General features: G+C 34.2%; 3 protein-coding genes across 3 annotated transcripts; all 3 read right to left on the bottom strand.

Annotated features, from left to right (window-relative positions):
* Positions 1 to 224: 224 nt before the first annotated feature.
* LOC107696820 (calcium and integrin-binding family member 3-like) lies at positions 225 to 5,909 on the bottom strand. Its single transcript, XM_016497326.1, has 6 exons — positions 5,840 to 5,909; positions 4,964 to 4,998; positions 4,673 to 4,784; positions 3,516 to 3,663; positions 1,811 to 2,006; positions 225 to 366 (listed from the first exon to the last, which is right to left on the bottom strand). Exons 1-6 carry the CDS (start codon positions 5,888 to 5,890, stop codon positions 345 to 347), a joined length of 564 nt encoding a protein of 187 aa, XP_016352812.1. The 5' UTR covers positions 5,891 to 5,909; the 3' UTR covers positions 225 to 344.
* Positions 5,910 to 7,746: 1,837 nt separating this feature from the next.
* On the bottom strand, positions 7,747 to 12,370 carry LOC107696672 (bone morphogenetic protein 2-like). Its single transcript, XM_016497134.1, has 5 exons — positions 12,091 to 12,370; positions 10,662 to 10,798; positions 10,453 to 10,575; positions 10,074 to 10,269; positions 7,747 to 8,174 (listed from the first exon to the last, which is right to left on the bottom strand). Exons 1-5 carry the CDS (start codon positions 12,368 to 12,370, stop codon positions 7,747 to 7,749), a joined length of 1,164 nt encoding a protein of 387 aa, XP_016352620.1.
* A 2,011-nt stretch (positions 12,371 to 14,381) lies between these two features.
* pnhd (pinhead) lies at positions 14,382 to 20,813 on the bottom strand. The gene is made up of 7 exons (XM_016497316.1): positions 20,741 to 20,813; positions 19,610 to 19,705; positions 19,291 to 19,430; positions 18,571 to 18,844; positions 17,419 to 17,600; positions 16,125 to 16,183; positions 14,382 to 14,533 (listed from the first exon to the last, which is right to left on the bottom strand). Exons 1-7 carry the CDS (start codon positions 20,793 to 20,795, stop codon positions 14,383 to 14,385), a joined length of 957 nt encoding a protein of 318 aa, XP_016352802.1. The 5' UTR covers positions 20,796 to 20,813; the 3' UTR covers position 14,382.
* Between the last annotated feature and the right edge of the window lie 1,031 nt (positions 20,814 to 21,844).

Raw genomic sequence — 21,844 nt, 5'->3', positions numbered from 1 at the left:
GATCTACAGTTTTTGTAGATATCTGTACTTTTGATTTATTAAAATAAGATTCTTTTAAGAGATGGATTTGTGTGTGTGTTTAATATTGACAGATGAATTATTTTTTAGGTGTTGATTTGCTGTCGGCCATCCCAAAAAAATAACCTTTACTTTAAGTACATTATTGTCTTGTTTATATGTTTAAGAATCCTTATATTTCATTCAAATATATATGCCTTCTTTATTTCTGTGTTTTAAATTGGTAATGTAAGCCAACATCTGTACCTGACTTCTGAATCCGCAGCGAAAGCTCTTACATCATCTTTAGAAAGTAATTTTCCTGTGGTTCAGTGTCCAGATGATCTTCATATCCTGATGTGGAAGGTGCTAGAAGAGAAAAGATCAAGACATTTTCAGGGTTGAAAACATAAACAGTCAGCTCTATCAAAATCATCTGTATACTGTTGATTAGTCAATGTAAAATGTGCACACTCTGGAAAAAAATGAAACCATTTTCATTAAGAAATTGCTCAATTTCACAAATAATTCCAAATGAACAAGTAACCGAGAATTAAATGTGAACTTTTGAAGTAGAAAGACTAACATTGTATTTCTTGCAAAATGTATTCCAATAATCTTTATTTACAAGCCGCAGCTTGTGGCAAAAATGTCACTGAAATTCAAAATGATTTAATATCATTAATATTATATTAAGTCTAGGCCTTGTTATACATGTTATACATAAAATATGTGATACTGATTTTCAGTACTGATTGATAGTGATCAGTAGGCTAGAAATATCGGATTTAAAGAATGACAGCGATTTTAAATAGTTAAAAAATATACCCTCATAAAAGTGAAAAATGCCCCTGAAAATCAAAACGAGGGGGCAAATGTTGGTCTTTAATGGAAAAGCATGTAGACCCAACAAATCAACATATTAATGTCATAGATGCTGAAACTAGAGTTTAAGTGGTATTAAACCAGCATATTCTTTTAAAATGGTAAAGATTGAGACTTTAGTCTTTGCAACTTTACAGATCTTCTTTATGCACCAAGAGCTTGTAACACTTGAAAGAGAAAGGAAAAGTTGAAATCGCATCATATGACCCCTTTAATAATGACCTTGGCAATAAACTGAAATTTGTTTAACTAAAAGACAAAAATGACTAAGTGAAAATAAAAACTAAAACTGAAACATAAAAATAAATGAAACCTTAATAGTAACATAAACTAATTAACATAAACTAAAGTAACATTAACTAAGTAAAAAATTGTACTAAAATAAAAAAAACTGAAAATGTTAAAACAAAAACTAATTTTAAAGAAACTAAAATAGTATATAAATACTAAAACAACGCTGACTGAAAAGAGCAGTGGTTTAGTATCACTGAGATACTATTATAATTTTTTATTATTAATTTTTATATTTTGATTTAGCTTTTATTTTATATTTTCAGTTTTCATTTTTTGGTAATATATCTATATAGTTTTTATTCTTATATAGTATTGTATTATTATTATACAGTATTTTATTTTATTTTAATTTTAGATTTAGTTATTTTAATACATCAAATTAAACTAAAAATGAGAAATGCTGCCTTGGCAACTAGCTGAAATACTTTTTTTAATTGAATTTCAGTTAAAGTTTTATTTCATGTAACAAATTGTTTTAGTTGACTGTAATAACCATGTTTCAAACCGAACATCAGATTAAGTGATTATTTATTCAATTAAATCCAAAGCATCATTCTCTTACAGTTTTCATTCCAAACTGGTTTTAACAAACCCTACATAACGTTAAGCATCATTTACAGTGTGTAGTTGTTACCTGAGGAAGTCAGGCGCTCTCATGATCATGTGCTGGAAATCCTCTAGAGACAGACGGCCGTCATTGTCCAGATCAGCTTCATCAATCACCTTCTCACACACCATCCTCACCTCATCCTCGGTCAGCTCGTTACACGTCAGCTTATTTAAGGTTTTCTCCAGATCTGATTTACAGATGAAGTCATCGTTGTTGAAGTCTAGAGGGAAGAACGAGGGTAAGCTGTGTTAGAAAACACTTCTGTTGGTGCTGTTAAAATGATTTCATTTGTGTTTGAAATTTAGTTTAAGCTACCAATAAAATAAATAAAGCATTTTAATGTAGCTTTTAAAAAGCACTAGTCATGTAGAAAAGCATTTAGATAAAGAAAATAAATACTGTAAATAATGTATTTATCACTAATAGTTAGCACATTCACAGACCCCGAGGCATTTCACAATGCATAGCCAAAAGAAAAAATATTTACAGATTTATTAATTTATTGACCTATTTATTCTTACTCGTAAATTAAACAATTTTTAATATCTATTTATTTGTCTAAATTGTATTATTTAGAATAGTTATAAATTAGAATATATTTTTAATCTTTTTATTTTATTTTTAGTATATTTTATTTCTTTTATATGGGGCACCCATGATAGTTCACCACACTTTGTTTTTAATACTCTCAACAATGAATCCTTCGGTGCTGAATAAGATGCATGAAATTATTGTTCTCTATTGTTTGAGAGCGTTATCATTTACCCCGTGTTAATGTTGCATGAGTACAGGGTTTTTTTCTGATGACAGCAGCAGATCAGATTCTCTGAGATCTTTTATTTCTGTTGTTTAATTAGACAGCTGCATGCTTTTCATAGGTAGTTCCCTCTTTAATGAACGTGTGAATTATTGATATTCATATGTCAGTTAAGGTTCTGCAGGTTCATGAATAGGAACAGAAGACTGAGTATCAAATGGTTTCGTGTACGCTGCCAGAACAAATTGACTTAGGGTTATTATTGTTAACTAAAACTATTAAAAGCATTTGTGTCAGCTGAAACTAATTTAAAATTAAAGCATTAGATTAAAAAAAAACTTAAACTAAACAAAAATTGGAAAAGCACTAAATTTAGTGAAAATACAAACGAAACTAAAACTAATTTAAAATTAACCTTAATAGTAGGCCTAATATTGAAATATAAAAAAAGACAAACTAATTAATAAAAACTACACTAATACTAATTAACATTGGTCCTTTCAAAATAGAACATCAGTTTAGGTGATTATTTATTATCCTATTACATCCAAAGCATCCTTCTGTGACAGATTTTAAACAAATGCTCAATAAATTACATGATTAAAGAAAAAATAAATCAATAATGAACTTCATTAAAAAGGAGAAACTGCCTCTTTTTCTTTTTTTTAAATAACACTTTCTTAATGAATTAGTTGACATGCTTTTAAAATTCTTTTTAACATTTTTTAAAGATTCGTGAGTTTTGGTAACATGACTGGGAAAATGTATCCATCTTTCGCTTAGTAACCTTGTAAAAAAGTAAGTTACCTGAGACTGACCAATACACATTTTGAATACTTAAATATGGGTTTTTATTCAGTGTTGAACAAAGTGTAAAAAATTCATTCCAAATCAATGAACTCACCAGTTTAGCTAACCCCACAAAGGGTTGATCATTTTTACGTAGAAGCAATATGTTTGTTTAAAACTGACCGTAGATTTTAAAAGCGTAATATGCCTTCAGGTCCTGTGGAGCCATTTCACTCAGCACTGAAAACATGTCCAGAAAGTCGTCCAAAGTCATGTTTCCTTCTCCATCCTCTGAAAAAACCTCAGCGATCCTCTGCCTGAATGGGTTGTCCTGCATAAAACACATTTTCTTCTTAAATAAAATCCTCCAAAATAATCTAGACCATGAACTGATGGTTCTAATTCGTATGATTTCGTAAAATCTCATTCGTACATTTCCGTACGACCTGCTTACACGTCAGTGATGGTTATTTTTAGGGGCTGGGTTTTATAGGGTTAGATCTCTGCCACAATTCTGCGTGTGAAAGATCATATTTTGAGCACACAAAAGTGCATTTTGCACACGCGCGATCTGAGTTTTGTGGAGAAATTGTTCATTTTGCAAATAAAAAAGTATTTCGAACTCACTAAAATCAATTTTGCATTTAAAATATGTTTTTGGATGTGTGCAGACCGTCTCTTTTGCGCGTGCAACGTTTCACTAGCTTGCTCACCTGATGCTACATTAAAGTGATTATTACGTTTTGAATATGGATATTTTTCTTACAAAAACGCATCGATTAATTACAGAAGGCCTTTGTTCACCCCCCGGAGCCGTGTGAGACACTTTTTTTTATGGATGGGCGCATTTTAATTAACTTCTTTTGACGCGTTAACTTCCCCTTTAAATAACGTGACGCTCTGCCCTCTATGACGCTGCTGTCATTAAGCGCTGTTGGAAGTTAATGAATTAATTCAGCATTTCGATACCTCTTGCGCTCATTGGCACCCCTTCAGCTGGTGGCGCCCTAGGCGACCGCTTAGCTCGCCTATGCCTAGAAACGGCCCTGCATGCAACACCCGCTGAGTGGCATGAAACAGCTTGAAAGATCAAAGACAATTTTTTATATAACTCCGACTGGATTTGTCTGAAAGAAGAAAGTCATATACACCTAGGATGACTTGAGGGTGAGTAATTTATGGGATAATTTACATTTTTGGTTGAACTAACCCTTTAAACTAAACTAAGCTGCTGGTTCTCTTCAGTTAAGGGGATCTGATAACGCTTAACCTCACCAAGACTGCGATCAATTAGTAGGAGGTTCATAATTGATGAGGAACAGGAGTGAGCTGCATCGTACCTTCAGCTCCGGCATGCTGCCAATCAGCTCGTAGGGCAAACGCACTTCCGGTTGGTTTGTGTAGTCCATCGGCACGAGCTGCAGAGCTAAATCACGGTATCGATGAAACAGTCTGAGCAAAGACGACAAACATGAATTGGCAACTCTTTTCAATTATTCTTCTATCACGTAAGTTTGTAATGTGACATCTTCCTACTGTTTATATGAGTGATAATAACTGGGCAGCTCAGATGACTTTTCAATTTCAGCCACATAAAACCAGCAAGTAGCCTATTTTAATAAGCACCTCACCTCAGAATTTCTTTTCTGGTGAAATAAGTGCAGTCCTACAAAAATATGAGAAGCAAAAACATGCAATTATTTATTTATGCTCAAATTACCTTTGTGCAACTGCTTTATAATTGTGTGAGGAAAATAAGGAGGTGCAAAGCATCCATACATATTCATGAATATAGCTGTTAACGTGACCATTTGAATATCAATTCTCAGTATTATCTTTACCATTTTAACTTTAAAATTTCCAGCAGTGCATCTGTGTCATGTATACACAGTTGTTCAAACGTTTGGTGTTAGTAAGATGTTTTAAAATAAATCAATACTTTTATTCAGCGAGAATAAATTATATCGATCAAAAGTGACAGTAAAGACATTTATAAAGTTACAAAAGATTTCTACTTCAATAAATGCTGTTCTTTTAAACTTTCTATTCATCAAAGAATGCTGAAAAATAAAATGTGTCAGTTTCTACAAAAATATGAAGCAGTTTTCAACTTTGAAAATATTCAGAAATGTTTCTTGAGCAGCAAATCAGCATATTAGAATGATTTCTGAACGATCATGAAGACTGGAGTAATGATGCTGAAAATTCAGTTGCGCATCACAGGAATAAATTACATTTTACAATATATTACAATAGAAATAAGTTATTTATTTAGTACGGAGCCCCGCACATGGCATGCAGGAAAAAAATAGTAGGCTAAATCGTGCACATGTCATGTGCGGGGCTCCGTAATTTAGTAATAATATTTCACAATATTACTGTTTTTATTGTATTTTTGATTAAATAAATGCAGCCTCAGTGAGCACCATTTTCAAAATCATAAAAAAAATTCTTATTAACCCTAAACTTTTAAACAGTATAGCGTGATATCAAAAATGATAACTGACCTGATATGCGTCCAGTTGCTGGGATGTAAAGATGGTCTGTTTGTTCCCCATTCTTGCAGCTCCATGGCAAACTGGCTGTCGACTGTAGCTGAATACCAGCAGATATTTCAGATATGAAATACTGGCACAAAGGGCCGCAGTGAGACATGGCAGATCAGGTGTCGGCCGCTGCGAGGCCTTTGGTTCTCTGATAATGGCAGCATTTCATCATTTAGCTGCCGTCAATGGCGGTCTCTCTTAGATGTGAATGTGTCCTGTCGGTTAGGGGAGAGCGGGGAAGACATCTGAGTTTGAGATTACTGACCCGTTCACATGCTGGGAGTACTGGAAGTATGCTGCTAGGCAGTGCTTGAAGTAGGCCGATACGCAGTACCTATGTTTAGCCTTTAGAGTACCTGCACTTTTTTGCGCGTACCGGTGTTGTGCCGAATTCTGCACCCCTGCCAGATTATGCACCCCCTCGTTGAAGTCACTACCTGATTGCCTAATCCCAACCCCACACCTAATCCTAACCTCTCCCCCACACCTAACCCTAAAACTACCAATACTAGGGGGTGCATAATCTGGCAGGGTGCAAATTTTGGCACTACACCAGCACTTCTGACATGTTGCCGGTGTTGTGCTGAATTCTGCACCCCTGCCAGATTATGCACCCCCTCGTTGAAGTCACTACCTGATTGCCTAATCCTAACCCCACCCCTAATCCTAACCTCTCCCCCACACCTACTCCTAAACCTACCAATACTAGGGGGTGCATAATCTGGCAGGGTGCAAATTTCAGGCAGGGGGTAGAGTACCGGCACTCTATGATGTTTGGATCTGCAGATCACAATTGGTTGATTAATGTGAGATAAATGATAGCTGATAAATGAACAGATGCATGAAAAGACTTCAAAAACCCTCTGTTAATAGTGGAGGAGAAAGAGAGGAGATAAAAAAAGGAAGAGCATGGAAAAGAAAAAAGAGGAAAAAGTAATGGGAGAGAAAAAAGAAAAGGGGTATGAAAGGAAAGGGGGAGAAAAAAGGATGGAAGAAAAGAAAAAAAAATAAGGGGAAGGTGAAAAGAAAAGGGGGATAAAGAAGAAGAAAAAAGAAAAAGGTGGAAAGTTGAATGAAAAAGGGAAAGAAAATGGGGAAAAGGGGGAAGCAAAAGAGAAGGAAAATGGGGATAGAAGAAAAGAAAAAATAGAAGAAAAGGGAAAAGAAAAAGAAATGGGAAAAGAAAAAGGGGAAAAGTAAACAGAATTGATAAAAAGGAAAGAAAAAGGGGAAAGAAGAAAAGAAAAATGGAAAAAAGAAAGGGGAAGAAAAAGGGCAAAAGTGAACAGGAAAGAAATAGTGGAAGAAAAGAATGTTTGCAGAGCATGAAAATAGGGAAAAAGAAAACAAGAAAAGGGGAAAAGAAAAAAACAAATGTGGGAAAGAAAAAGTTTGGTTTTTGCAATATATAAATTATCTGCCAAAACCACAGAAAAAAACAGCTCTGTACATCATTTTTGCGTAAGATACAAAAAAGGGGAGGGGGGTTAAAAAGGAAAAGCTGAAAAGAAAAAAAAGAGAGAAAGAAAAGAAAGAGTTGGTAAAGAAAAACGGGGAAGGGGGGAGTAGAAAAAAAAGAAAAATCTGAAAAGATAAAAGAGGGGAAGAAGGGAAGTGGGGAAGGAAAAATGGGGAAACAAGAAAAGGTCTGTTTTCTGCTACATGTATAAATTATCTGGCAACAAACAGAAATAAAAACCAACTCTATCCATCATTTTTGTGTAAGAATTTATTTAGTTTATTATATAATAGTTCACAACATGCAATATACATATTTACAAGTGACCAACTCAAGCTCCTCCATATATTAAAATTTGATATCTATTTACATATTTTACAGTCCAGTCCAGATTTGTGAATGAGGTTGGTCAGTGACAGCCGCAGCTGCCGGCCACCATATCATCATACTGCTTCAGAACCACGTTCTCATCGTCGTCAAAGTACAACAGGTTGATGCTGAAGAGCTTGTCAGGCACGCAGCAGGGCGTCTCGATGCCTTTGGTCAGTTTGAGGGCGTTGATGATGGACTGGACCGTGGCGTGGTTGGTGGGCCTCATGTTCTGACCCAGAGGAAACGGACAGGAGCCTTTGCAGTGGTAAGCGTTGTATCCGCGCGGAGACACGATCCACCCGGACCAGCCGATCTCCTCGAAGTCCACATAGAGCGGCAGACGCTGACACGGCATCTTCTCCCCGCTCTCATCATAGTCTATGGAGCGAGCGCTGCGACGAGCCGCAGCCGAGAGAGGGAGGCTGGGAAACGGGAGCCTGGGTCTAGCACGAGAATCATCTGAACCTGAAGACAAAGAGAAAACTTTTAGATGCCATGGACATGCAGATATGAGTGCAAGTGACGCTCAACTTAAAATGTAAAAGTCAGCTATATATATTCCAGTTAGGGCTGCACGATTATGACAAAAGTCATAATTGTCGATTATTCCCTTGAAATTGTAATTGCGATTTACATTGAATGATGTTTATACCATTGTTTGATGCAACTGCATGCCGTATTTTTATATGAAAATAAACAAGCTGAAAACACTCTAATTGAAAAACCTTTAGTGCTTTTCTATAGTATTAAGCCTCAAATGTCAAATATACATCGGATTGGTTTCTTCTTTAAATTCTAAAAAAAGTTAAAATATGAATGGTATTATAATGTTATACTAAAACTAAAACAATGGAAAAACCCTTAAGATAACATGTAGAAAGAAAAAAACATATCTTAAGCACGCAGAATAACAATAATAATAAGTGGACTTTAAACGATTAATTGCCGCTTTGAACGATTACGTAATTGTGGCATCCATAATTGTAATTGCGATTAGAAATTCGATTAATTATGCAGCCCTAATTCCAGCATAAAAAAAAATGATACTGTGAAAAAAATCTATATTTTATTTAATAATAACAATCATATATTTATAAATGTGCAAAATATTATTTGAAAAAAGTATTTAGTGTTACTTAACTAAAATTAAAATATAGACAGAAAATATAAAAATGTATTTAAAATGTTAATAAAAATACATTAGTATCTCAATGATACTTAAAGGTTTATTAAATATTTTATTTAAATTTTTTGTTAGTTTTAGTTAGTTTTTTTAAATATTTTACTTTTAAGTATTTTAAGCATTTTTTTGTGTGTGTTTCTATTACCTTACATTTTTTCAACTCTCCATATACTGTATTGTTAGATGTTATAGATGTTATTTTATTTTAAGTTGATAAGTTTTATTCAAGCACTTTTTATTTAATTATTTAATTAGTGTATTTTTATTTACTATAACACTATATTTTATGATTTACTATAACATTATTATTTATTATTGTTTATTTTTCTTCAAACTTTTCCACTTTTTATATTTTATTTTAAAGTTCAAAAATGTTTTTATTGTTTTAGTTTTAATTTTAGCTAACTATATTATCGCTGTGTCTATTATATGTGACCATGGAGCACAAAAGCAGTCTTAAGTCGCTGGGGTATATTTGTAGCAATAGCCAAAAATACACTGTATGGTTCAAAATTATCGATTTTTCAAAAATCATTAGGATATTAAGTAAAGATCATGTTCCATGAAGATATTTTGTAAATTTCCTACCGTAAATATCTCAAAACTTAATTTTTGATTAGTAATATGCATTGCTAAGAACTTCATTTTGACCACTTTAAAGATGATTTTCTTAGTATTCTGATTTTTTTGCACCCTCAGATTCCAGATTTTCAAATAGCTGTATTTCGGCCAAATATTGTCCTATCATAACAAACCATACATCAATGGAAAGCTTATTTATTCAGCTTTAACCTGAAAATTTACCATTGTGACTGGTTTTGTGGTCCAGGGTCACATATTACAATATTTTTCTACTCTCTATAGTATATATAATACTGTACTGCTAGATCTATTGTAATAAGTAAATGTTTTAAATACTTTTTTATTTAATTTTTTTTTTTCAATTATTTACTGTATATTTTTACAACACCTTTTTTTATTATTTAACCCTATATCTATGTATTTTAGCTACTTTCTTTTATAGTCTTTTTATTGTTAAATTTTTACACCGTTTTTTTTTTTTTTCAATTTTTCCAGATCAGATCCCACAGAGAAGATGTATTTGTTTAAATCACTCTTGGAGCTTATTTGAGATTACAGTGAAGAAACATCAGTCTAATTGAGCTATTAAAGAGACATACCTTTATGCGTGATCTTCAGAGAAGCTGCCCGTCTGCCGTCGTCGGTGAAGAGGACCAGCATGGGCTGTTTGCTATGATGGTGGTTACGGCCTGATGCGAAAAGCACAGTTTTCAGGTCCATCTGAAGACCTGCTAAAGTCTTGACCGAGACCAGGAGCCCCAGATTACTGCCCTCATCTGACATCCAGGAGCGCACCTTTGAGATATTAAACACATTTATTATTGAGGAGATTTTGCACGAGCAACTCTTTGGGTCTGTTCTAAAACCTAATCAGCTCCCTTCTAAGGCAGCATTTTAGCTCAAATACAACCTAAAGTTTGGAAGACTCTACATAGTCATAGAAAACCTCTCAGAAAGTGTGATTTTATTCATACTTACAGCTTGAGTGATGGTAAAAACCTCCCAGCCGCTGGAGTGGATGGGCACCAGTCTGGATGAGAGCAGCTTCTTCCCTTGTGAGACGTTCTTCTTGCTGCTATCGAGAACCTGATAGACACTGACCTGCATAAAAACATCACTGCAATGATTAACCTGAAGAACCTTCTTTTAGAAGCGCATCATTTCAGACTGTAAATACTGTAGCCTACCTGACAGAAGTGATGTCTGTTGAACGTGAGCGACGCTTGTGGTCTGAGCTTGAACAGATGAAGCTCGGCTGTGAGGATCTTCTCGCTCTTAGCTACCGTGGACATGTTGAAGAGAAACTCGATTTGGTCGCTGTGCACTAAAGACAGAAGTCAGAATTCAGAAGTGAGAACTGACACACAATCACATATACTTTATGTATATTTCACACCATCCCCCACCTCGATATTCAGATTAGCAGCTGATGAATATGGGTCTTAATGAGCCATTCTCAAAACCTCACATTTAGTCTTGCAATCTTGAATATTTAAGTCCATGCTTCACTAAACTTAACACTAAAATATACACTTACACTTTTAATTGTACACTCTTATGGTCAAACAATTCCATATTTCATAACATAAATAAAATATAAATGTTGATTTTTAGTTGACAATGTTTCTCATGATTTCTCAGAATTCTGAACACTAAGACATACAACTAAGCTTAAAATTGTAAGTATAAACTATATGCAATTCCATATTGGTTTAGTTCCATTTTTATTTTTCATTCATATATTTTAATTCCATTAAAATAAAGTATCAAAATATTGAGTATCAAGTTTCTCAGGATTTAAAAACGGGCTTGTTTAAATTAGTTTTGTATATTGAATCTTGATGAAACTGCAAACACTAAAAATATTATTTTACTTAAAATTCTTTTTAAACTGATGAGATGGGGTTAATAAAGGAAAAACATCAAAATGTTTCAAAACAGATTAAAAAGTGTCATAGGATGCACTTTATGAAGCAGGTTTATAGTTGAAAAACTAAAGCTATAAAACATGTTAATAAACCTTACTTGAAATAAAATATAAAAACAAAACTTATCTTGTTTTAGCAATAGTTTCCAAAGCATCATTTCTCATTTTCATGTTTAAAATGATATACAAAAATAACTAAAGCTAAAACTGAAATAAAACAAATAAAAAGGACAAAACGCAAAATTACTAAAACTTTAATAATCTATTAAAAAAAACAAAAAAAAAAACAGCAACAATTGTGACCCTCACTGTGAAAACCCAGCTAAAGTCATTTTTGGGTGATTTACTGTTTTCTACAATCATTCTTCATATAACATTCTGTGAAAATGTAACCTTGATAACTTTATTATTGACTGAGTTAGACCACGTCAACTATTTAAATCATAGTAAAAAAATAATGGTTGAAATCAAACTTTGATGCTTTTTATCTCATAATTAGATTTTGAGACTGGATTTCACAGAGAGGGTCACAATTTTACTGAGAGAATAAGTCTGTATTTTTACACTCACACTTTTACATTTATTACGAAAAGAAGACAAATGCAGCCAAACATTTTTCCATCCCAAATAGGCTATTTGTTTTATGTTCACTGTCCCACTTCAAGTCAATAAAGAAGTCAGAATCTTACATTTATCGAAGAAACTGCGGACGGTGTTTCCCTCCAGGAGCGTTGGGTCTTTGGTGACTCCGTCCACATCTGCGATGGTGTTATACAGGTCCAGCATGTACTGAGGAGGCTGTTTGTGTCCCCGAACCAAAGCAGCAGGAGGATCCTCCATCCCAAACACCTCCAAAAGCCTCTTGATGGCCTCCGAGCGCACTTCTGCAGACTCGTTTTCCAGGTGATTCACAGACGGTCTGCAGATGGCGAGTCCCATCATGGAGATCCAGATCAATGCGGTCAACATGTTGACTGATCCTCAAGAGATGTTCTTTGGTTGCTGGAGCTGGACTGAATGAGGGCCAGATTGGCAGGGCTTTATATGATGTTGGCAAAGTCTTCGGTCAACAGCCGTAAAGAGCTGCTATTTAGTCGCAAATGTAAATCAACAATCAGCCAATGTAAAGCAAATCTAATGGCGGTGTTAACAAGGTGCGAACTGACTGGTGGTCCTGTGGGGAGATCCTGAGAGGAAATTAGTGTTTATCTACCGTGCTATGCTGTAAATACACCCTACATATATCGATTTAAGAAATAAAATAGTTACATTATAGTTAAGATGTTTAATTGTATTACATTTTGTCTGTTTAGGCGGCGCGAAGTGGATTTGGCGGGAAGTTCGCTCACCGCGGGCGGTTGGCTTCCCTCAAAATGGATCCATTAATTGAGACAAAGGAGGATAATGTGATACAGGAACAATAATTATTTCGACAAACACCGTGAGAAGGTTCCAGCATGTGCCCTGTGTTTTCACGTTAATGGCAGACACACCTGCTCAAACAGAGATTTGAGTCCGAGCGAACTGAAATCGCCTCATTTTATCGAGTCACGCTGGACTGGATTTACAATCTCGCTCGTATGTTAATGAGAACATGAGTTTGAAGAAATGGGCTCGAGTGTGAATCAATATAGTTAATGTAAGTGCGAGTGAATTCGCTGGGTGGTTTAGACTGGTTTAATTTCTCATCTGTAATTGATTGTTTTCATTAGGGGCTCATTACAGTGTGTTGATCCGGAGATTTCTTAATACTAATGGATTGCATAAGCTTAATGGATGGCATGAGCTCTTGTTATAGTATTAATGCCGATGGAGACTGATGTTGCATGGCATCTTTGCAATCAGTTATTCTAGTTTCAGAGTTGATGACTGATTTGGTTGACATCTTCCAAGCTTTAAAATCAAAGTAGGTGGCCCCAATTGATCCATCATTACATTTTATACCCTCAAAGACTATATTAGGTGCAAATACTGTCTGTACTGTACCGTCTGTGTTTTGGATGTTGCAGTTTACTCACTTATATGTCACAAATCACAAACAATTGCAACAAAGCATTTGAACTGTGCATTTGGACCATGTAGGGACTATAAACATGATAGTTTGACTATCTATCTATCTATCTAATGCAAAATTTTCCACAAGTTTATAAATTTATTCTTAAAATTATTTATTTGGGATTACAAGTTTTGAAGGATGCTTCTTGTAAATTGTTTACAATTTTATATTATGAATTGTATATTTAATTTCTGGAAAAAATGTTTTAGATTGTAAATTGTATGTTCAAAAATATACAATACAATATACAAAATTCAAAAAAATGTAAGAATTTAGCTCTTATCTCATTATCTCTTTAAATACATTGCAAATGTTAATGCACAAGTTTGTCTAATGTTATAATTTTTTATTTAGGATTACAAGTTTTGTATATAGGCTGTTCCTAGTATACTTGTTTATAATTTTGTGTATAAATTGTGAATTTTATGTTTCATAGTTAAGGCCAGAAATTGTGTTGCCACTTTTGCCAAATTGGGTTGCTTTTTTAATGCAGTTTGAAATAACTTTGAATTGCCTGTCTATAATGACCTATTTGGGATTACAGTATTTCGTAGGCTATTTTGCATGTGTGACACCTCTTTGTCATTTGCATTTCTTGCTAACGCTTTAATTATTGGTTGATATGTAACATGATTTAAAACTGAGACATGATTTGCATGTGTAACTTTCTTTAGTTGTTCTGTGCAGATTGTCATGTAGTCCAAAAATGGTGGATTGAAAGACTGTCTTTCCACTTTCTGACATAGATTTTATTTACAAAATACTTTTTACATAATTTACATATATTACATAACAGCATCATTGCATCATGCCTTTACACTTCTGTCCATTAATGCACATCCCCAAACCTGACATTACAGCCCTGCAAATGATCCGAGGGGAACTTCAAGAAGTTGCTTAAGTCATCCAGTAGAGGACGCTGTGTTTAAGACTGGCATAGACAGGAAGTAATGGCCAGAACGGTGCGGATTTGGCCGTGTTGACTGAGGAAAGTGTGGCTTTCGTAGTCTTGAGGAACACAAGCGTTGCCCTGCCCTTCAGCCCACAGCAGACATTCACCGAGGTCAGACGCGCTCCTGCAGAAACACACAAGTGCCTTAGTCAACATCCAATAAAATGCACTCAAATCATCAATTGCAAAGGTTTAAAGGTGCACTAAATAACTTTTCAACTGTAAAAAAAAAAAGTTTCAACCCTAAAATGAGCAAATCAATTATAATTTTTTTTTTTAATTATGTTAAATTATATATATAATATATATATATAGAGAGAGAGAGTTATATAATATTTAGCCAAATACAAACAGTTTACAGTTTTTGATATCTTACTAATAAAAAACAGATGTATTAACTAGATCTGAAACTTAAAACTTTCTCTTTTGTTGTCAAAATGTACCAGTATGCTGACTGTCCATCCAAGTATTTAACAATATCACACATTATGAGTCACAGCCTTATTTCTCACTAAGCCATGAATCTTTTGTCTGTCTGCCTATTTTTACATTTATTCATTAACATGTACAAAAGCTGCTTACAGTTGTTAATGTAAATAGAACCCCCATACAGTGAGTTTGAGTTAAACTTTTATTTAGGACAGAAACAACTTCAACATAAAAATCTACGAGCTAAATACAGTAGTCAACATTTGAAGCGGATCAAAAAAGTTCATCAAATTTGTCCTAAGGGTATTGTTTTGGTTTTAGAACAACTTTGATGAAAGGTTTTGATCCACTTCAAATGTTGACTGCTATATAAATCCTATTTACATTTATACATTTACATACACTACCGGTCAAAAGTTATAGAAATAATTAAGATACTCACCTAACCTGCTTTTATTTAATCAACAAAAATACAGTGAAAACTGTAATAATTTGACAAATGATTATGATTTAAAATAACTGTTTAATAACTGTTAATAACTGTTTGTAACTGCAATTTATTTCTGTGATGCGCAGCTGAATTTTCAGCATCATTACTCCAGTCTTCAGTGTTACATGATCTTCAGAAATCATTCTAATATGCTGATATATAAGAAACAGTTGCGCTGCTTCATATCTTTGTGGAAACCGTTATTAAACACAAATAAGTAAGATTTAAAAAAATAAAAAAAAATTGTTCAGCTTTTGTTCAGCAAGAACAAATTAAATTGAAGAAAAGTGACAGTAAAGACATTTATAATGCTGAAAAAGACTTCTATTTAATTTTCTATTCACAGTTCCCAGAAACATATTAAGCAACAACACATTGATACTAATGAGAACCATTATTAATAATTGAGCACCAATATTAACTTAGCAGCAAGTAATGATGCTGAAAATTCGGCTTTGGCTCACAGGAATAAATTACATTTTACGATATATTCACGTAGAAAAAACAATTAAATTTTTTTTTGTTACTGTACCTTTCATCAAATGAATGCAGGCTTGGTGAGCAAGAGAGAGAGAGAAAAAAATGAAATTTAAATAAAAAAAATTGTCCTAGAAAACAATGGAAATAACATATATAATGAACTAATAAGAAACTGTTGTATTTCTGCTTTGGATTAAAGACTGACCGAAGTGTCAAAGCAAACAGGGTTGTATTTTGGTGCGCACTGTAAAGGGTGTGTGTGTGTGTGATCGTGTGTTTGCTTAGCTGTGTGTAAAGTCAGATGTGTGGCGTGTACCTGAGAAGACAGCGGCTCCCTGAGGTGCAGCTTCCCAAACATCTGCCAACATCTATTTCCTGTAAGAACATTAGCAACACAAGAGAGAGAGCCATCAGTTCACCACCTGCTGTTAATGCGGCACGGCCTCTTAACATGCTAAGTGCTTTGATTTGGCACCTGCAGGGACCATTTGTGGCCTCCTCGCACCTTTTGAGAGTGCGGCGACAGACAGAGAACATCTGACACGGATGTGTTCAATAAGCACAAGAGATCGGCGTTAAACTTCAAAATGTGAGGATTTTACATGATTAAATGGCTTAGGATCTGTTTTAAGAATGAATTAATACTTAATATGAATTTGGAACTGATTTTCAGTGGCATTTTTACCTTCTTTTTGGGGTAAAAGTATAAAAAATAGAACACCACAAAAACATCCATGTCAAATACTTTAGGCCTAGAATCGAATATAATGAAAAATATCACATAAATATATAACATAAAATATAAAGAATTCATTTTTGACTCTGCATTTTAAATATTTGGGACATTTCGTCACTTTTCATGTCATCTTGCCTCAGAAATAATGTTGCAATCAGGACAATTTAGGACATGCACTGTATGCATGCATGCAATCTATTTGTAAGCTGTGCTAAGGGTTTTTCACGCACTAAGTAGTTGTTTAGTGTGCAACATCTCCATGCATATTCACACGTCAGTTCAGTGCTGTCCAGCCATGGAAATGTGAACTGGAAATGTTTGGAGTGGGGAAATGGACCAGGATCCTGATCTTTAAGTCTATCAAATAGAGAAAACAAGCACAGATCACATGGAAATGACTAATTTCCTTTCTGACTAGCAGTATTTCCTGGTGTGAGATCTTTTGCTTCAGCATCAGATGATTTAATTTCATTTCAGTAAAGACTAGCTATTGGTTTGGCCTGTCAGAGGCTCTTATTTACCTTTCCAAACCTCCAATTTAACTAACCCGCTGACCACTGTAATATATAATTATATCATAAATTTCATTTATATCTAATGTCTGAAAGGCTACTTTCATGGATAACATCAACAACCATTATTCCATTATGCTAGTTTTTAGATTCAACCAGTGAGAGAGATTTACATTTGATGGCTGAAGCAACCAAATCAGACAGAGATGAAATATATTGTTTAGAATAAAGTGTTAAAATAAATAACCCACTATTAGAAATTGGTTGAAAACCCTGGAAATTGTGCCAAAAAAAGTTTATTTTGGTTTACCCACAGTTGAAAGTCAATTCATGCAATTGCAATTGTTTGCTGGTTTGCTCACCCTCAGACTTTCTACTTTGACTCCGTCATCATTGTATGTGATCTCGTAGTGGTACTCTACATACGGGATTCTGTAACATCCCTCCATTAGTTTGCACTGGGCCACTGTTTGGATCAACTCCACTTTGTTTGGAGTTTCAATGAGGGTGGAATCAAACGTAGTCGGCACGCATGAAAATCCCTCTGTAGGTAAAACAGATGATTAGTATTATCATTAGAAGATTTATTAGATGCATTTATTAGTGCACAAATTTAGGGGCACATCAGTTATTTGCTACTTAAAGGAAAACTCCACTATTTTTGAAAATAGGCTCATTTTCCAACTCCCCTAGAGTTAAACAGTCGAGTTTTACCGTTTTTGAATCCATTCAGCCGATCTCCGGGTCTGGCGGTAGCACTTTTAGCTGTAGCTTAGCATAGATCATTGAATCTGATTAGACCGTTAGCATCTCGCTCAAAAATGACCAAAGAGTTTCGATATTTTTCCTATTTAAAACTTGACTCTTCTGTAGTTACATCGTATACTAAGACCGACGGAAAATGAAAAGTTGCGATTTTCTAGTCTGATATACTCTCATTCCGGCGTAATAATCAAGGAACTTTGCTGCCGTACCATGGGTGCAGCAGGCGCAATGATATTACGCAATGCCTGAAAATAGGTTAACTTCCGTCAACATAACCAACTTGACCACCTGCTTGCACAGGGAGTGTGCTGGGGACTATTTTCAGGCACTGCGTAATATCATTGCGCCTGCTGCACCCATGGTACGGCAGCAAAGTTCCTTGATTATTACGCCGGAATGAGAGTATAGTTCCTAGCCATATCAGCCTAGAAAATCACAAATTTTCATTTTCCGTCGGTCGAAACTCTTTGGTCATTTTTGAGCGAGATGCTAACGGTCTAATCAGATTCAATGATCTATGCTAAGCTACAGCTAAAAGTGCTACCGCCAGACCCGGAGATCGGCTGAATGGATTCAAAAACGGTAAAACTCAACTGTTTAACTCTAGGGGAATTGGAAAATGAGCCTATTTTCTAAAATAGTTCCTTTAAGCCACTACTTTTCTTTCCTGCGACCAATAGGATTGACTATTAGGGGTATACTCTATAGCACACTGATTATAGAGGGACTTTTACTTAGTTTTTTCTTACCTGGTGCCCCTTTCGATCCGACACATTTGCCCGCCTCTATGACGGTCTCGTACGGAGTCTCAGAGTAGTATGTTTTCAGTGATGGCGCTCGGACACACCGGCTCATTTTGGCTTCGCAGTGACAGTCCTCGATGATCTCGACCTCCCGCAGACCTTCATACAGCATCACGCGGTCCACACGCATCCCAGCCGGCTCGCAGGTGGAGCTCAGTCCGCAGGACGGGGAACCGCTGATGGAGTCTGCAGCTCCTGAGGACTGATCCAGACGCCTCATCTATAATGGTTATGGACAAAAATTAAGATGTATGAAAAACCCTTTATTGAATATACTTAAAGTAAAATAAAAATACTGATTTGACTTAAAAAAATAATAAAACTTAGAATAAAAATTTAAAATATTAATATTTTAAAATATATATAATTATAAATATATGATTTATATAAATATATGATATGCATTTTATGTATTGACAACTAATTTATAACATTATTATTAATATTATTTATTTAATTAAATAATAATTTATTAATGTTAAATCACTTCACTCTTAAAAAGTAGTCACTTTCTCTCTACACTCAAAAAAACATTAAAAGAATGGATGTGAATGTGTATATTTATTTAATTTTTATTTATTTGAATCTAAAACAATAATACGTTTCATGCTTGTTTTCATTTTGAGAAATGTCGCCGTCTTGTGGTCAGTTGTAGAATTGCTTTACCTTTTTGTGTCTCAGGAATTCAAGCATTGAGGAATATTTGGAGGCTCTTAGCCCCGCCTCCAGTGATGCAGAACGCACTGATTGGTCACAATGCGCTCTGCACACGCCCACATCAACATTCACAGGACTGCCAGAAATATCTGTTACAATAAATAAATAAATAAATAAAAGGTAAGAAATTAAGAGACAGATACAGTCATAAAATCAACTACTCAAACATCAGGATTTGTCAACATAATCATAAAGACTATTTCTATTGCATTTCATTCAGCATTTAAAGTGTTTCTATTTTTATTTAAGTCAAATGACTAAATGGAACCTTTGCCAATGTAGATGATGTGACTTTGGCGTCTGCAGCAGGCTCTCTCTGTGAACAGGTTTCTGGATTCTGTGTTTTTACCTAAAACGGCTGTGACTAAATGACACAAATACACAAATGAGTCATATTAGTTAAATATTCTCGTGGTAACTGATAGATACTGAGAGAAAGCAATCATTTGCAAAGAATGAAATTATTCTAGTCAATATCAAGACCGCATGTGACCAAAGTTATAATTAACTAAAATTAAAACCAAAAAAATGTAAAGTTTAAAGTTAACTGAAATAAAAAAAAAAAATTAAAAACTTATATATATAAATATATTATTGTTTTATACTTATTTTATTTCTGCTAGTTATCAAGGCAACATATAACTATAAGCAAGCTATAAGCAATAATAAAATAATATGCATTCAAGGCAAAATATAAGCAATAACTAAAACTGAAATTAATAAAATTAATAAAAATCCATATACACAAAACATAATAAAAATGACAAAATTACTACACCTTTAAGTAAAATAAAATGAAAATGGAAAATATAAAGACGATTTCAAAATATCATTTTCATTTAGTTTAAGCTGTAGTCCTAAAATAAATAAAACTGAAATAAAAATGAATAAAAACTACATAGACATATTCAAAACAGCAAAATTACTAACACTTTAAGTCAAATTAAAATGAAAACTATAAAAATAAAAACTAATTCAAAATACTAAAAAAACTATACAAAAATTAAATTAAAAATGAAAATGCAGTACATAAAAAACATGGTACCTTATCTGTCATAAATTACTTAGGCAGTACCATGGTAGTGTGATGGTACCGTGTTGTTATACCATGGTACAAGAAACATACCATGATGGTGAATTATTTTTATATTTATATCTAAAAAGGCACTACAAATGTCCAAAAACCTGGTCTTTCCATACCATACATGCAGTATCTGATCTCCAAAAGTGTCATTTTAACTGTATTTGTATTTCAAAAGCATCATATTGTATCAATCACATGACAGACTACATTCACAGATATTTCATTCACAAACAGATTATATTGTAGTCACATGCTCCATTGAATTAGGAGGATCTTGTATAATAATACATGTAATAAAAACCTAAAAACACTCACAGGTCTGATGGATGGCGCAGAGCAGAAGAAACACCAGCAGCGGCAGTAAATCCATAGTAATGTTCCTCACACACACACACACCACGTCAGGTCTGTGTCTTCAGTCCTGCTCCTCAGGGATATTTATACCTGCATCGGGTTAACTGCTGCTGAGCGTGTGAGGTGAATGGGAGAGAACTAATCACATTTCCATGACTCTAAAGCCTGCTGTTAGGAGGCCAGCAGATCAAAGAGCATCTCCTCCACACCTCGAGCTCGCGTGTGCTGTCAGACCCATCCTTTCACTAATTAAGTACTTAAGGGACTTTGAGCCACTAAGCGGCCCTCATTCAAAGGTATTAATCATCTTTTATCTCAGGAGGAAGGTGTTTAGCACCTACACTTAAAACAAAACGGGCTCAAAGCAAGTCAATGGGCCCCTGCCCCCTGTCGAGAGCGGCACGGGGCCTTTGTGTTTATTCCACATCAGGACAAATGGTGCGTGTGAGTCTGTTTGAAAGTGTAAGACTGTCTTTTCTCTTCACTCTGAATATTTTCATGTTTATTAAAGATATCTATCTATCTATCTATCTATCTGAGGGGATCTTTTGTGCTTCATAAATTGTAAAGTCATATTTTAATTTATGAAAACCACAATTATACTGAGTGTGATACTTTAACATGTTATTTCCAAAATTAAATAACTGACTTTTATATTGTAACTGTTAGAAAGCCTAAATGGGTTTAAATAACTCTGAAATGTATTTAAATGTTTAAAGATATCTATCTATCTATCTATCTATCTATCTATCTATCTATCTATCTGTCTGTCTGTCTGTCTGTCTAGCCCTTTCTCTTTATTTTACATAAATATATAATGCATAATTTACATAAACATATAATTAATTAATTATATTAGAAATATATCATTTATAATTATATATAATATTCAGATATAATATAATAAATAATAATCTATCTATCTATCTATATAATTTACCACTGTCATCACTGCTGTGGTCTACGAGTCATCTAAAAAACAAAAGCATTTTTTGTTCATTTTAAAAGCATGTTCTGATCCCATTGTCATTTACAGTTTTTCTCAATTGCTTTGGCTCAATTTAT

Source organism: Sinocyclocheilus anshuiensis, unplaced genomic scaffold (genome assembly GCF_001515605.1).
Source record: "Sinocyclocheilus anshuiensis isolate Anshui unplaced genomic scaffold, SAMN03320099.WGS_v1.1 scaffold217, whole genome shotgun sequence".
NCBI classification, from domain to species: domain Eukaryota; kingdom Metazoa; phylum Chordata; class Actinopteri; order Cypriniformes; family Cyprinidae; genus Sinocyclocheilus; species Sinocyclocheilus anshuiensis.
Note: the sequence above shows the minus strand (reverse complement) of the source record. Positions and strands in the feature narration are given on the sequence as shown.

Coding starts and splice junctions, on each gene's coding strand:
- pnhd (XM_016497316.1), bottom strand. CDS start 20,795: ATGGATTTACTGCCGCTGCTGGTGTTTCTTCTGCTCTGCGCCATCCAT. Junction 19,706..20,740: donor CTGCGCCATCCATCAGACCT/GTGAGTGTTTTT, acceptor TGTGTCATTTAG/TCACAGCCGTTTTAGGTAAA. Junction 19,431..19,609: donor CATCATCTACATTGGCAAAG/GTTCCATTTAGT, acceptor TTATTGTAACAG/ATATTTCTGGCAGTCCTGTG.
- LOC107696672 (XM_016497134.1), bottom strand. CDS start 12,370: ATGTTGACCGCATTGATCTGGATCTCCATGATGGGACTCGCCATCTGC. Junction 10,576..10,661: donor ACAGACATCACTTCTGTCAG/GTAGGCTACAGT, acceptor GTTTTTATGCAG/GTCAGTGTCTATCAGGTTCT. Junction 10,270..10,452: donor TTTTTACCATCACTCAAGCT/GTAAGTATGAAT, acceptor AATATCTCAAAG/GTGCGCTCCTGGATGTCAGA.
- LOC107696820 (XM_016497326.1), bottom strand. CDS start 5,890: ATGGGGAACAAACAGACCATCTTTACATCCCAGCAACTGGACGCATAT. Junction 4,785..4,963: donor ACCAGAAAAGAAATTCTGAG/GTGAGGTGCTTA, acceptor GTCTTTGCTCAG/ACTGTTTCATCGATACCGTG. Junction 3,664..4,672: donor GCAGCATGCCGGAGCTGAAG/GTACGATGCAGC, acceptor TGTTTTATGCAG/GACAACCCATTCAGGCAGAG.